At 49.3% G+C, this 15,134-nt stretch overlaps 1 protein-coding gene and 1 long non-coding RNA gene across 7 annotated transcripts in view; one reads left to right on the top strand and one right to left on the bottom strand.

Annotated features, from left to right (window-relative positions):
- LOC123362860 overlaps positions 1–3,173 on the top strand; it is a 32,943-nt gene extending 29,770 nt beyond the window's left edge. Inside the window, exon 3 of the long non-coding RNA XR_006576608.1 lies at positions 3,016–3,173. This is a non-coding gene — a long non-coding RNA (uncharacterized LOC123362860). The remainder of the gene's footprint in view (positions 1–3,015) is intronic.
- On the bottom strand, positions 1,323–15,002 carry NPM2 (nucleophosmin/nucleoplasmin 2). 6 transcript variants are annotated; one of them, XM_045003365.1, is made up of 10 exons: positions 14,926–15,002; positions 8,723–8,806; positions 7,306–7,391; positions 6,242–6,361; positions 5,363–5,456; positions 4,582–4,730; positions 3,786–3,814; positions 3,057–3,096; positions 2,350–2,421; positions 1,323–1,735 (listed from the first exon to the last, which is right to left on the bottom strand). In XM_045003365.1, the coding sequence occupies exons 2-9, from the start codon at positions 8,784–8,786 to the stop codon at positions 2,377–2,379; spliced, it is 627 nt and encodes a 208-aa protein (XP_044859300.1). In that variant the 5' UTR covers positions 8,787–8,806; positions 14,926–15,002; the 3' UTR covers positions 1,323–1,735; positions 2,350–2,376. The 6 variants fall into 6 exon arrangements, with proteins under 6 accessions (XP_044859300.1, XP_044859301.1, XP_044859303.1 ...); XM_045003366.1 differs by lacking the exon at positions 14,926–15,002 and adding an exon at positions 10,265–10,310; XM_045003368.1 differs by lacking the exon at positions 14,926–15,002 and adding an exon at positions 10,333–10,462 and having other exon boundaries at positions 1,329–1,735; positions 3,786–3,811.
- Between the last annotated feature and the right edge of the window lie 132 nt (positions 15,003–15,134).

Genomic DNA, 15,134 nt, shown 5'->3' with positions numbered 1-15,134 from the left:
CTGCCCTCTTGTGGGGTCCCTATCCCCGGGAGAAGCAGCCCTTGCATTAGGCAGATGGCACCCAGCCAGTGCTGCGCCGCTGCAGCCAGCATAGCCCAGTGAGCACATTGCTCACTCCGCAGTCCCTTCTCTTTGTACCATTCCCAATTATGTCATGTCTGCTGGCTGCCAGTGCAGCCCCATGGCCCTGTGCACAGACTGGCCTCTGGCGCATGCCAAGCAGCAGAGGCTGCCCTGTCTCCTCCCTGCCATATTCCCAGTTCTAGGTGTTGTACTTCCTAGCTGCACAGCTACAGGCCGAACAGCCCATGGGAAAGGCTAGCATACCCCATACGGACCTCAGTCTAACGCTGTAGCAGATGCTGCCCCAGGTCCTGACAAAGATATGCAGGTGAGAAAATCTAAGTTATTAATAGTCTGAGCTGGCTCAAGGGGGTAGAAGGAAGCTGGCAGACTAGGAGAGAGAGGGGAGTCTGCCCTAGCAGCCTCCAGTCACCATCTGAGCAGAGACCAGTGCCATTCCTGGAGTTTAGCCTGGCAGTGTGGGGTGACATTTCTGAACAAGCATAGGTGCTGGAACGAGGGGTGCTGGGGAGTACCGCTGCACCCCTGGCTTGAAGTGGTTTCCATCATATACAGGGTTTACAGTTTGGTTCAATGGCTCTCAGCACCCCTGTGAACAAGGCTGGCTCCCTGCCACAAGCTGGTGCGGGATTGGAACCAAACTAAGTTTGAGGCTACGCATTGTTACCGAAGCAGATGGCATCTCTCTATGGAAAATGAGAGCTATATACAGCGGCTCACTTAGACAGCATCCCTGCTCAGCCAGAGATGCTGTTCCAGTCTCACTGGGCTCAGAAAGACCTGGCAGACATCCGCCCATGAAACCGTATTCCATACTCCCCCAGGAGCTGGGAGCCCAGCCTCCAGCAAACCAGAAGGCTGCTGAGCTCTTTCCTTTTGCAGTGCTGTCCTCTATAGCACCAGAGCAGTACTACACTGCGAGAGATGCAGCCTCTTGGACTACAGGGTGTTCACTCCAGCAGAGGAGCCTTTTGGCACATCTGATCAAGCTGCTCAGAAAGTCAGGACTCCAGCCCAGGAGGCTGGAAGCTATTTCTCATCCTGAAGAGGAAGGGTCTAGCAGATTTAGCTAGGGCTTGGAGCGTGCAGCAGGAGAGCAGTCAAGGTTTCTCCTGGGTGTACACCATGACCTGCTGTTGTTCATGCAGATCATGCCCCCTCCACTTGATTTGAAGGGGGAAGTCTTAGGTATTCTCATCACATGACCCAATACAAGCTGGGCAATTGTCCCTAGAGCGTAACACCCACTGCTGTTGCCTGTTTGGTAGATGATCTGCAGCTGGAGCATTAAGGCCCCACCCTGCTGTCAGTGTGTCTGAAAACCTCTTACCAACTATGCCTGCAAATCCCAGGCTATGGGGAGATAGTGGAACATGGACTGGTCTAAGGTGCGCAGCCAAGACTAGATTATGGCTAGAATTTGAAGCTGAAGGAAAAAAAAAATCTGACCCTAGTTGTGGGGCCTGAGTCCATCCTGAAATTTTGGCTTTGGCTCCTTGGAGTCACTTGCTCTGTCCAGAGGTGCCCCACCCTCTTCCAGGCTTAAGGAGCAAGTGAAACCCAGGGTGCAAAATAAAAGGCCCTTTATTTTTTCTAAAGACATTTACAGAAAACAGCACAAAACTCTCTCTGGTCTCTTCTGTACCAGGCCCTAGAAGGCAAGGGGAAACAAGTCAGATTTTCACATGGTATAAGGGCAAAGTCCTGGAGCACTTCTCCAGAGACAAGACACTAGTTTGTACCTCCCACAAAGGTACCTTGCCCCACAGATGGATTCCAGTTGGTTTAGAGCCAGTGCACAGTTTGAGCATTTGTATAGCTTCAGACCAGCGAACGACACAGTAAATCAGAACCTGGGATTCCTACCTCTAAGCTCCATGCATAGGCTGCTAGACCATTTTGCTGGCAGCTAGATACTATGCCAGTAGCTTCCTGCCTGAAGGATTCTACTTTGTGGATTATCCCATTGTATTATAATCCTTAGTCCTCTCCTTAAATACCCTTCCCCAATTAGGTGGCATTTGATTAGCCATTTTCCCCACACAGTACCACTAGATATAGCATGGTGCATCCAGCATTTGCCCAAGGGAGGACAACGGAGTGGCCAGACAGTTATGGTTTCCCTAGCTGCTGCATGCATGGGGAACTTGGGACACAATATTGGTCCCTCCATGACAATACAGCCATCAGCTCATCTCCTTGGCAAGGCCTCATCTTGGTGGCTTCCTCTACTCAGCCAGCCTATGGTTTGCAGAACAGCCTTACCTCGTAGATACCTCGATGCAGATCAGTCTATTTCTTCACTGCTGGCTTTCTCCCTCTGCCAACTCCTCTTCCCTGCAAAGGGAGCAAAGTGAGGCTATTGCTTTAGAGTAGCACGGGCCAGCAGCTAGGCACCCTCACATTCAATGGCCCCACTCGCTAGGCCAAGATGTTAATGCAGAGCGGCTCTGCACTGCTCCCACAACAGCACATGGAAAGTGATTAGACATTAGAACTAGACAGCAAGAGCCCAATTCACGAGCGTGCAGATCTAAGCCCAGGTTTAGTTATCCATATGCCTGTTGGTTATTTTTCCTGTCAGGGTCGTGTTTTCATGTTTGACTGTCTGCCCTATTTCAGGGGTTGTGAGCTAATTAGAAGCAGATAGTGGCATGTGACAGACACCCACCAGCTGCTAGAATATCTGGTACTCATTTTTTCAGCAAGTGATTTAGATAGATGAGTCATTTGCAGAGTGTCTTTTTACCTTTGACTAGTACTAGTCATTCAGCTCTAGAGACAGTGAAGCAGAGATAAAGCAGCCACAGATGAAATGGAAACACGAGCCCCATGCGGAACAGAGGGACAGCTTTAAAAGCCATGTTTGCTTCAGAAGAGACTTCCACGTTTCTCAAGCCAGCATTAATGCGATTCATGTTTCTCCCTCAGTCTGTCCCAAGGGGCACAGAGATCACTGCTTGGCTTCTTACCTTGCTGGGAATGACATCATCATCAGAAGGAACACTGCTGCTTGGAAGAGAAGGGAAGAGAAGTGTTGAGATTAGATTCACTCCTGAAAACTCATGCCATACGTTCACAGATCTAACGACAGGTACTGAGCTTGCACCTCTCCTTGGGTCAATCCAGCTGTTAGTGTTTAGGTTTTTAGCATGAAGTTACTTAAACCTAATTGGTGGCTTTGGGCAGATGTGATGGGGATAAGGGCATGCCAGCATTCCTCTGGGATTTCCCTCAGCAATTCACAGGACAGTTATCCCTTTGCTCTTTCCCAGAGTTAGGCACCAGCGCAGCACTAGCCAAAAGGCTGTTATCTCCGATAGACCTGGAGGTTAGTATGGAATCATAGAATGTCAGGGTTAGAAGGGACTTCAGGAGGTCATCTAGTCCAACCCCCTGCTCAAAGCAGGACCAATCCCCAGACAGATTTTTGCCCCAAATCCCTAAATGGCCCCCTCAAGAATTGAACTCACAACCCTGGGTTTAGCAGGCCAATGCTCAAACCACTGAGCTATCCCTCCCCCCAAATGTCAATGTTACTGTGTATTTCCTGGCCTATGGAATTCTAGTCCCCTCTTGCCATGAGATCCTTAGCTTCCACCTGTGCCAGAGATCGATCAGGCAGTATTCCCACCATCTCATCTAGAGGGTGCTATCGAGACTGTTTGACTCCCCTGCACCGCACCATTGATTATACTCACTTCTCTTCCTCTTTCTCCATCTTCTTCTTCTGGGAAGAAGAAAGCTTGAGTTAAATTTGACAAGGCTAGCACAAGTTCTAAGTCACGGGTCAGGAGAGGGCATTTTTTGGAACTGCCTGAGCATAATTCTCCAAAGTAGGAAGAATTGTGTAGCTTGTCCCTATAGCAGGAAAATGGGTTATTGCACAGGCATAGATCAGCTGTAGCAGCAAGAGAACTGTCTGTCCATGTGGGACTTTCCCCAGTGAAGAGAGGGGTCGAAGCACCATAGAATACATTCCAGAGATAGCAGTGACTTGGGAGCTCTATGCCCACCACTGAAATGCAGACACCTCTGGGCTGGAGCATAGCTGTTAAACCCTTAGCAATACTATGCATTGGAGGATGCGGTGTTCATTTGACAGTGGAGCGGGGTGGGGGGAAGGAGAGGTTAGGGAGCAGAACATTACATACAGTTAGCTACACTGGAATTTAGCCAAGACACTCGTTACCCTCAGGACTCTTGGGGACAGCAATACAGTCTTCAGTGGTCACAAGCACTCAGGAGTCTCATGCTGGAGAGATCACCTCCAGCAGAATATCAGCCGCTTCTCCGGGTTCATTGGGTGAGCCAGCAAGATTCTGCAAGGCCCAGGAGACTAGATAGCTAGTTCACTCTACTCTCACTAGTCACCTCCATACCCGGGGACAGATTCAGAACCAGCAGGTACACCAGGGAATTAGTGGTGCTGCCCTGGGAGGAATTGGGACATGCGACTGGCAGTGAGTGCTCCTTGCTTGACAGTTCTCGCAGTACCTTGGCAATGCTACCCCGCTTGTTGGAAGCTGGATGCTTGATGGCTTTGGGAAGAGAATCCTCCTGAGATTCTTCTTCCTCAGCCACCTCCTTCTCTTCCTCTTCCTCCTCCTCCTCCTCCTCCTCATCCCAGGAGAGATCCGGTACCACTGTAAAGCAGAGCAGCCTTGGCTCAGAGCTGTTCATGCACCCTTAGAGTGGCTAGACATGCTGGAGCCTGTCAGTGACCTGCTGCCCATATCGGGGACTTACACATTTGGTTTTATTCTGGGCCCTGATTAGAGCAAGCCCGACGAGCTGCAGTTAGTTATGGCAGAGACACTCCTCATTCAAAAGAGATGCTAACTTGAGCCAAGTTTGGCCCCATTGAGAACTTAGGCTGCAGCACAGCTCAGGTTACCTGGATGTGTTGCTGAGGTTAGTGGCTCCTTGGTAGGAGTGGGAGTCTTTAGAACTAGCCACTATCCCCAGAGCACACCTGCCAGCCATCCTGCCTGGAGGAAAGGGTAGGGAAGAGAACCTGCAGTTAAGAGGCATGCAGTGCCCCTGCTCTGACAGTGGGATGTTGTGCCGAGATTGTGGCCTTCCTGTGCCTGGAGATGGTGGAAAGTCACTGAATTCCCAAGGTGCTGACACTTGGGTAGGTCTTGGACATCCTCTAGGGGACAGAGTAGATCCAGCAAATGCAGCTCCCATTGGCGCCAATGGGCATTGCATTACATTTACACCAGGGTTGACTTGGGCGCAGATCCCCTCTTCCCACCTCGCTCCGTTCGCTTACATGTAACATGTTGTCCAGTGATGTAGACTGGGCCAGAGCCAGCTCTCAACCTGAAGGTGACAGGAGGAGTCAGCTCAACCCCTACCATGGTAGCCTGGAAGAGATTAATGTCACAGGTTATTTGGGCCTTCATCTTTCCCCCACATCCTCCTGCACTGCTGACAGACAAATGCCAGAGCCTGGAAGGAGGTTCCCCCATGCATTTCCCTCCTATGAGAGTCTAGGGCTAGTTAATTTAGAGACAACACAGGAGTTGGTTTATGCACAGCTGAGCATTATCAGTGCTGGATTTTCAGTGTCCTGGCCTGTTGGGTAAGCTACCCATCTCCCCAGTGATGGTCTTTGTAAGCTCTTCAGGGCAAGGACTGAACTGCCTAGAAGGGCTGTTAGCTGGAAGAGCCATGCATGCATTGCTGCCTCACTGGGCAGCGGTGAAGCAGCAGTGTCTGATTGATAACAGGTTATGCTGCGTACTCAATTAGAAGCTATAGCTGGAAAGCAGGTGTGCGCCGAGGCCTGACAGGATCCTAGAGCAAGTCTTTAGGAGGAAAAGGAAAATGAAGGCACGCTTATTTTGCCAGGAGCTGAAGGCTGGGTGGGTGCACTCAGCCTTCAGCTCATGCATTTTCCCCTCCCTAAGGGACTGTTGCCACATCAAACTTCCCTTTGCTATTCCCTTTGCATTCGGGTTTGCTCCAAGTCTGGCCTTTTCTAGTGAGCTGAGCCAAACTACAGGGTTCTGCCCACAAGCCATTCAGATCTTGTGTTTTTGTTCAGGCCCATCTCTGGTTGGACTTTATGCTTGATCTGAGCTAACCCCAGTTCAGTGTCATTGTCCCCCACCAGAGTCCTTTAAGAGACTGATGAGCTGGCACTCACCATTGGCAGCACTGAAGGTTTCAGAGTTGCTAGGGGCACAGGCGTGGTATCCTGGCTGTCCTCGGAGGGTACAATCTCCACAACATTGAACTCATCTTTGGCTTTTTCTCCTAGGCAGATCTTTGGGTGAAAACATGAGTCATCAGTACCCCTTTAGTGGCAGAACTCCAGCAACATCTGTGAAGGCACCAACTCTAGACTTCCTCCCCGCCCCCGCCAAACTCCAGGCCTGGGAAGGAGGGTTCCAGACAAGTCTATAGGGCCCTAGCCTAGGGTTGGTCCCATCCAGGTTCTCAGGACCATCCCTTTGAGGTCACTGGGAGGGTGCTCTATACACACTGCCAGCTGTCCCGTTTTATGGGTTCAGGAAAGGTCTTGGTATTTTGTGCCTCAGAGGTAGCAACCCTACTAAAGCCTATAAGCCAATAAGGAAGACCCTGCCACTGCTCATTAGAGCTCCACCACACTTTCTGCCAGTCCCAAGGGCGAGTGGGCTTCCTCGACTGACTGATCAGGGCAGCCATTTACCCTGGCAGAGATCAGGGGTGGGAGAATTAGGGCCTATCACCCCACACAGGTTGTTCTTCCATGGCAGCCCTTGTGGACATGAGCACAGGAGCAGACAGTGGGACACAGAGCATAGATACTCCTCTGCAAAACATGCACCTCCCTTCTATGGCTGGAGTAGGCCAGCCTTGCAGGAAATGGTTGTACTGAATGGACTTGGGCAAGCTGGTCTGGTGGCAGTGCTCTTTGAACAGCCATGCAGAGACCCATGTTACAGGTACCCTAAAGCCAGTAGTGTCAACAAGCATGAATGAGTGCATGGCCCCAGGCAAGGGAGTAATGAGGCCATTCTCTTCTCTCCCTGCAAGGTCTGTATGCCAGATGGTTCCAGCAGTGGGAATGGTCATATTTGAACATTATGGTACCTAGACTAGGGGTCTTCTCTTCTTCTCCATGTCCTTATATTAGCTTCCAAGGCCAGCCTGTGCTCAGCTGCCCACCAATGCCCACACCCTGCCCGATAACCCTCTATGGGCAAGGATAGGCCAGGTACTCACTGTCCGCAGGGCCAGCTGCTGCTCATACTTCCACTCATCTGGGATCTTGAATGTATAGGTTTGTTTCTCATGGTTTAGTTCACATCCTGTGGGTGAGGCAGAAGCCCAGTCAGGTCAGCTCAGCCCACCGCCCGCCCCATTCTCGGCTGAGTGACGTCTAGGCTGAAGTGTCAGAGATGGTGCTTCCACCACACCTCCTTTTTGGTAAGGGGGGTGGGGTGATAGGAGAAGAGACATCAGAGAAGCCACCAATACATAATTGCCCCCCAACTAGAGGCAGCAGTTTGGCTCCCCAAAGCTCCTCTCTGCTTCCTGCACCTGTCAGGCAGGTTGTTATTAGAGCCAAAACATTGTCCCATGGAGCCGCCACAGGTATTGATCAACGGGAGCCAAGAGATGCTTAAGACATAGGGGAAGAGTTCACTTCCTAAGAGATTAGGGAGAGAAGAAGAATCGGGTGGCAGTTTAAAGAGGTACAAAGTAATTTGACTGCTCAACTCAGAGATAGACTAAAGAGGAGACTGTACTGAGATGATTTTCAGGCAGACGGCTGTCAGACAACCTAGGCACATCCTCACCTCTACATGAGAGCGCTCTCCAGATACCTACCACTGGAGCGTCGGTTCTCAAGGGTTCCAGTTATTTGGTTTGTCACCGAGAGGCCGAGCCTCTCTGCCCCTTGGAAGAGTGGTTTCATTTCAGCTGAGGGCTGTGATTGTCAGGGGAGCCTTGCAAGACACTTCCTGAAGTAGCCCGAAGCCACCTAGTTATTACAGCTTATATTGCAGTAGTACAGAGGCCATAGTCAGGTTGAGGCCCTGTTGTGCTAGGCACTGGACAGAAAGACATATGGTCCTCCCTGCCCTCCTGTGTTTGTACGGTTCTCAACCTTTCCAGCCGTCCGTACCCCTTTCGGGCATTTGATTTGTCTTGCCTACCCCTAAGTTTCACCTCACTTAAAAACTACTTGCTTACAAAATCAAATGCAATAAAATAAGTGTTACAGGACACGAGTACTGAGAAATTGCTGACCTTCTCATTTTTACCATAGAATTCAACAAATTGATTGGAATATAACTGTTGTACTTACATTTCAGTGTATAGTATATAGAGCACTATAAAGTCATTGTCTGGATGATATTTTAGTTTGTATGGACTTTGCTAGGGCTTTCTACGTAGCCTGCTGCGAAACCAGGCAAATATCTACATGAGTTCGTGTACCCCCGGAAGACCTGCGGGTAGCCCTGGTTGAGAACCACTGGTTTAGACAACAAGATGCAACAGGTGGACAGACAAACAAGCAGATGGGAGGGAGGACAAGTCAATGGAAACTTGTTTCAGCTGCATTCATGGCTCTTAGTCACAGTATACAGAGAAATTATATCCCCAGAAACAGTCATGAGAGACAGGTTCTTACCCCAGATTAGAGACAGTGGCTTCTCAGATTTACTGTTGCTGTTGGCACTACTGTTAAGAGCCATGGTTCCTAGGATTTACTTTCCTGGGAAGGAAGAAGACGTTACTTAGAGTGGAGTCTTTAAGCTAGAAAACTTCACAACAGCCCCACTGATATAGGATTTAAGTTTTCCACAGAGTTTAGGCCAGAAAGAAGCATTAGATCTTTCAGTCTGACCCCCTGTATCTTACAGGCCATTAAGTTTTCACCCAACTACCCCGGTATTGAACCCAATAATTTGGGTTTAACTAAACTCCGTTTGGATCTGAAGAATCCACCATTCCCATCACAGTTTTTTTCCAATAGTTAACACCCTCACTGTTCATTTGGGCCTTGTTTCCAACTGGAATTTTTCTGGCTTCAGCTTCCAGCCATTGGCTCCTGTTATACCTTTCTCCACAAGATTACAGACTCCGAGGACCTAGTATTTTCTCCGTATGAAGCTACTTAAATGCTAATCAAGTTACCACTCAATCTTCTTTTTGGTAAACTAAAGAGATTGAGAGACTCAAAGAGCACAAGGAGAGACATTTTCCAGCCCTCAAATCTGTCTGGTGCTTTTCTGCACTATTTCTAGTTTTTCCAAGAGCCCCTCCCCCTCCATTTATTTTGGAAGTTAAAACAAGTTTACAAATCCTTGCCAGGTAACTATCAGAAACAAAACCACTCCTTGTAAAAGTGAACTTTTGTTTAGCAAGATAGAATACATGGATAGAGTCATCAGATCACTCTATAACAGGGTGTTACCACATTATAGAATGAGCATCATTACATCCAGGTCATTTCTAGTGAATTTATTAACTGAGCAAAATCTCTATATGCATCTTTTTAACACCAGAACTGGACACTTAAACACATTGGAGTTTAGCAGGGGCACCAGCAATTCCTTGAAGCAAGATCACTCCAAACTGTAGTAGCCATTGTTTATTAACTGAGTAAAACAAGAGCAACAAAGGGCCCCAATCCCAAACACTTAGGGTCTGATTGTAAGTGGTGCCAAGCAACTCTAGAGCCAGTGGCTTTCAAGCCGAGTGGAGGGTGCTCAGTAGCCTTAGAAGTCAGATCCTGACCATCAAGAGCATTGCTATTGACTTCAACAAGACTGCTCACCCTGGCCAGCATTGATCACAACCACTATGATACAGCAAGATACTCGGCTCTTTCATTGCTTGCTAAGAGGGAGTTGCTCTGCTGGTCCAATGAAATCAGAGCCCTGTTTTCCCCAGCACTGGCAAGATAGGGCAAGTTACAGTTTCACAGCCTCACTGTTGTGTCCCTGGTTATTCCTAGGGGGTACCCTCTCCAAACAGCACAGCTGCAGTCCAAATCCCCCGGCCATCAATGGTGTTTTGAGCCTAATCCTTTTGAGCTCCTACCGCAATCCTACCACTACCTTCTTAGCACTAGCCACACATAAGAGGGCAGCAAATCTCTGCCTTCCAGGAGATATTTAGGACACACAGTACAGTACACTCAGATTACATCTCTCCCAAGGACACAGACCTTGCTAACTGCAAGAGGAAGCTTTAAAGGAAAAATAAGTGTTTGTTAACTTGTATTTGATAACTCACCTCACTCACACAACTTAAAATAGTCTGCTAAAGGGACTGGCACTAGCACCCCCTGCAAACAGAGTCCTCCCCCTGCCTCAAGCCACTTATAAAGTCAGATCAGGTGAGTGGGGTCAAGACTTCACCCAATCAGCCTCAGTCTTGTTGCTAGAAGCTGAAATGTGGCCTTAAGGAGGAACAGCCCTCTCCAAAGAGAGACAGTTCCACAAACTCACCCTGGCAAAATGCAACCGTGGAAAGCAAATCTTGATCATTAGCATCTAGCACATCTACAGCACTTTTCATGTTGCAAATGCGTTACAGATACTAATGAGTGAAAGAAACCCATTGATCAAAATCCCAGGTCTCCCACAAGAAGGGAATTTATAAAAATCAATCAAGGCCTCAGCCCTGTAAGCTGATCTTCATGTGAGCAAGAGTCTGTTTGTGTGGAGAAGTTTGCAAGTTCCAGGCCAGTAAGTCTGTTCTTTCCTCATTTAGAACATGAGCCCAGAATCTGATATGCAGATAGTCAGAGGGACTCTAGGCTGTTTGTACTGTTGTGATCTTTGTAGTCTAGTAGTTATGATGTTGGACTAGAAGACTTGAGTTCTAATCCTGACTCTGGTGCTGTGTGAGCTTAGGTAAGTCACTTTTTGTCTCTCCTACCAGTTGCCTGTCTTGTTTATTTAGAGTCTGAGCTCTTCAGGGCAGGAACTGTTTCATACAAAGCATTTATACAGCTGCAAGCATAATGATCTGGGTTGGAGCCCCTAAGCCCCACTGTAAAACAAGTAACAGGTGACAATAGTACAAATGAGACTGTAAGGTCACTGAGTCAGGGGCTGTTTTTATTTTTATTGAGTGGCACCAAACAACACATAGGAATAATAATAATTGTTTATAAAAGGATCCTGTTGTATGACTGTTTTTCCTGTTAGTTTCTACTATTTGTCAACCTGCTTGGAAGCTGGAAAATAACAGTTCGCTCCCTTGCTGGCTTTGCTCTGCGCATGGACCTGTCACCGATTTTTATTTCCTTAAGCATGTGGCTGACTGTATTTAGGGCAATTTTATTTAATTCAAAAACCTCACCAGATGCTGTGTCCAAGAGTTTGGTCAAAACAGCGCCTGATGGGAGCTACACTTCTGATCTGAGCAAAGCCCTAGGAACAGGGTGACCGTATTTCCCCAAGTGAAATGTGACTGGCTGGCCTGAGAGACTCCCCACTCCCTTATCATAGAATCATAGAATATCAGGGTTGGAAGGGACCTCAGGAGGTCATCTAGTCCAACCCCCTGCTTATAGTCCATTCATCCAGCCCATACTTCTTTAACTTGCCAGCAAGAATACTGTGGGAGACCGTATCAAAAGCTTTGCTAAAATCATGGAATAACATGTCCACTGCTTTCCCCTCATCCACAGAGCCAGCTATCTCATCATAGAAGGCAATCAGGTTGGTCAGGCATGACCTGCCCTTGGTGAATCCATGCTGACTGTTCCTGATCACTTTCCTCTCCTCTAAGTGCTTCAGAATTGATTCCTTGAGGACCTGTTCCATGATTTTTCCAGGGACTGAGGTAAGGCTGACTGGCCTGTAGTTCCCTGGATCCTCCTTCTTCCCTTTTTTAAAGATGGGCACTACAGTAGTCTTTTTCCAGTCACCTGGGACCTCCCCCGATCGCCAAGAGTTTTCAGAGATAATGACCAATGGCTCTGCAATCACATCTGCCAACTGCTTTAGCACCGTTGGATGTAGTGCATCCAGCCCCATAGACTTGTGCTCGTCCAGTTTTTCTAAATAGTCCTGAACCACTTCTTTCTCCACAGAGGGATGGTCACCTCCTCCCCATGCTGTGCTCCCCAGTGCAGCAGTCTGGGAGCTTACCTTGTTCGTGAAGACAGAGGCAAAAAAAGCATTGAGTACATTAGCTTTTTCCACATCCTCTGTCACTAGGTTACTTCCCCCATTCAGTAAGGGGCCCACACTTTCCTTGACTTTCTTCTTGTTGCTAACATACCTGAAGAAACCCTTCTTGTTACTCTTAACATCTCTTGCTAGCTGCAACTCCAAGTGTCATTTGGCCTTCCTGATTTCACTCCTGCATGCCTGAGCAATATTTTTTACTCCTCCCTGGTCATTTGTCCAATCTTCCACTTTTTGTAAGCTTCTTTTTTGCATTTAAGATCAGCAAGGATTTCACTGTTAAGCCAAACTGCCATATTTACTATTCTTTCTGCACGTTGGGATGGTTTGTTCCTGCAACCTTAATAAGGAGTCTTTAAAATACAGCCAGCTCTCCTGGACTCCTTTCCCCATCATGTTATTCTCCCAGGGGATCCTGCCCATCAGTTCCCTGAAGGAGTCAAAGTCTGCTTTTCTGAAGTCCAGGGTCCATATTCTGCTGCTCTCCTTTCTTCCTTGTGTCAGGATCCTGAACTCGACCATCTCATGGTCACTGCCTCCCAGGTTCCCATCCACTTTTGCTTCCCCTACTAATTCTTCCCGGTTTGTGAGCAGCAGGTCAAAAGAGCTCTGCCCCTAGTTGGTTCCTCCAGCACTTGCACCAGGAAATTGTCCCCTACACTTTCCAAAAACTTCCTGGATTGTCTCTGCACCGCTGTATTGCTCTCCCAGCAGATATCAGGGTGATTAAAGTCTCCCATGAGAACCAGGGCCTGCGATCTAGTAACTTCTGTTAGTTGCTGGAAGAAAGCCTCGTCTACCTCATCCCCCTGGTCTGGTGGTCTATAGCAGACTCCCACTACGACATCACTCTTGTTGCTCACATTTCTAAACTTAATCTAGAGACTCTCAGGTTTTTCTGCAGTTTCATACTGGAGCTCTGAGCAGTCATACTGCTCTCTTACACACAATGCAACTCCCCCACCTTTTCTGCCCTGCCTGTCCTTCCTGAACAGTTTATATCCATCCATGACAGTACTCCAGTCAGGTGAGTTATCCCACCAAGTCTCTGTTATTCCAATTGCATCATAGTTCCTTGACTGTGCCAGGACTTGTAGTTCTCCCTGCTTGTTTCCCAGGCTTCTTTCATTTGTGTATAGGCACTTAAGATAACTCACTTCTCCCTCCACCCCCTGCACAGGGCTGGCCCCAGGGGACCCCACCATGACGCCGCTCACCCAAGACCCGCCCTGAATGTTCTTCCATGCCCCCCTATCGGGGACGCCCAGAACAGGGCTTAAAAAGAGGACTGTCCCAGCCAAAACAGGACATATGGTCATCACCCTGCCTAGGAATAGGGTTTGGTATGGGAATTGCTTGCACAGAACCAGCATAGCTTTGTATAGTGTGGTTACAGAGATAGCATGGGAATTATGACATACTTGATTTTTGTAGGTCCCACAAAAACAATGTCTGTTGGGCAGTGCTTAATTTGTAATGAAATAGCTGCTGGGGCTCAAGCAAGCTTTTTTTTTACTTTCATAACTGACGCAGCAAGCCGAGGTGCCGGGGCTCCGAACTGCCGAGCTTTAGAAGTGCCGGGGCTGTGGACTGCCAAGATTTAGCAGGGCCGCCCAGAGGATTCAGGGGGTCTAGGGTCTTCGGCGGCGGGGGGCCCCCGCTTCGGCGGCAATTCAGCGGCGGGGGGTCCTTCCACTCCGGGACCCACCGCCGAAGTGCCCCAAAGACCCGCGGCAGGGGTCCCCCACCGCCGAATTACCACCGAAGTGGGGGCCCCCCGCCGCCAAAGTGCTGGGTCTTCGGCAGTAATTCGGCGGCCGGGGGTCCTTCCGCCCCGGGGCGGAAGGACCGCCTGCCACTAAAGACCCGGAGCGGAAGAAGCTCCGGGGGCCTGGGCCCCGCGAGAGTTTTCCGGGGCCTGGGCCCTGCGAGAGTTTTCCAGGGCCCCTGGAGTGAGTGAAGGACCCCGTTCCAGGGGCCCTGAAAAACTCTCGTGGGGGCCTGGGGCCAAATTGCCCCACTTGCCCCCCCCTCTGGGCGGCCCTGAGCTTTAGAGGTGCCAGGGCTGCGGACTGCCAAGCTTTAGAGGTGCTGGGGCTTGGCATGTCCTGGCACAAATTAAGCACTGCTGTTGGGAGCCTTTACTATGCTTCCTTTTGGTTAGTTCTCGGCAGCAGAGGGGAACACAAGGGAATATTCTTTGCCCATAAAAATTTGAGAAGTTTGTGGAATTTGGGCCTTAATTTTGACAGCATATGGCTCTGTAATTTGCAAAAGGCCCAGCCACATTAGGGAAGAAATACTGGCTTTGTAGTTTACTGGTATCTCTGTATGAGAGAGCCCAGCTCCCGGGTGCATGATCTCCTTTTGCAGTTCAAAGGAAGTCATTGCAATTAATACAACTGCAGGTATTGAGAGTCAGGTGTAGCCCACCTGGTACAGGCCAGCGTTTGGGGATCAGAAGTATTGGGATAGAAAACAAAATAGGTTTGAAGAGGTGCCGTGGCTAGTGCACTGGCTTAGGATTTAAGAGAGCCAAGTTCTCGACCAGTCTCTGAGGCTGGGTAACTTTGGGCAAGTCAATTCTCAGCCCTTTGTCTCAGTTTCCCCATCTGTAAAATGGGGATAATGGGACAGCCTCCTTTGTGAAGTGCTCGCAGCGTGACTGCTGAAAAATGCTACCCACCAGCTGGGTGCTATTATTCTTATTCAGGTGGGAGAGGGACCCTGGTGTCGTGCGGGGAGGTTCCTGGGATTTGGCGGCACTGGGACCTTGATGTCCTAGGGACAGGGTGGAGGGGACCAGGCTGCGATGCTCCGGAGCTGCCGCCAGGGGGCGCCGCAATGTCGCGCAGGCCTTGGCCCAGCAAGACGCGCACCAGGCACCACCCCTCC

Source organism: Mauremys mutica, chromosome 2, assembly GCF_020497125.1.
Source record: "Mauremys mutica isolate MM-2020 ecotype Southern chromosome 2, ASM2049712v1, whole genome shotgun sequence".
NCBI lineage: Eukaryota > Metazoa > Chordata > Testudines > Geoemydidae > Mauremys > Mauremys mutica.
Note: the sequence above shows the minus strand (reverse complement) of the source record. Positions and strands in the feature narration are given on the sequence as shown.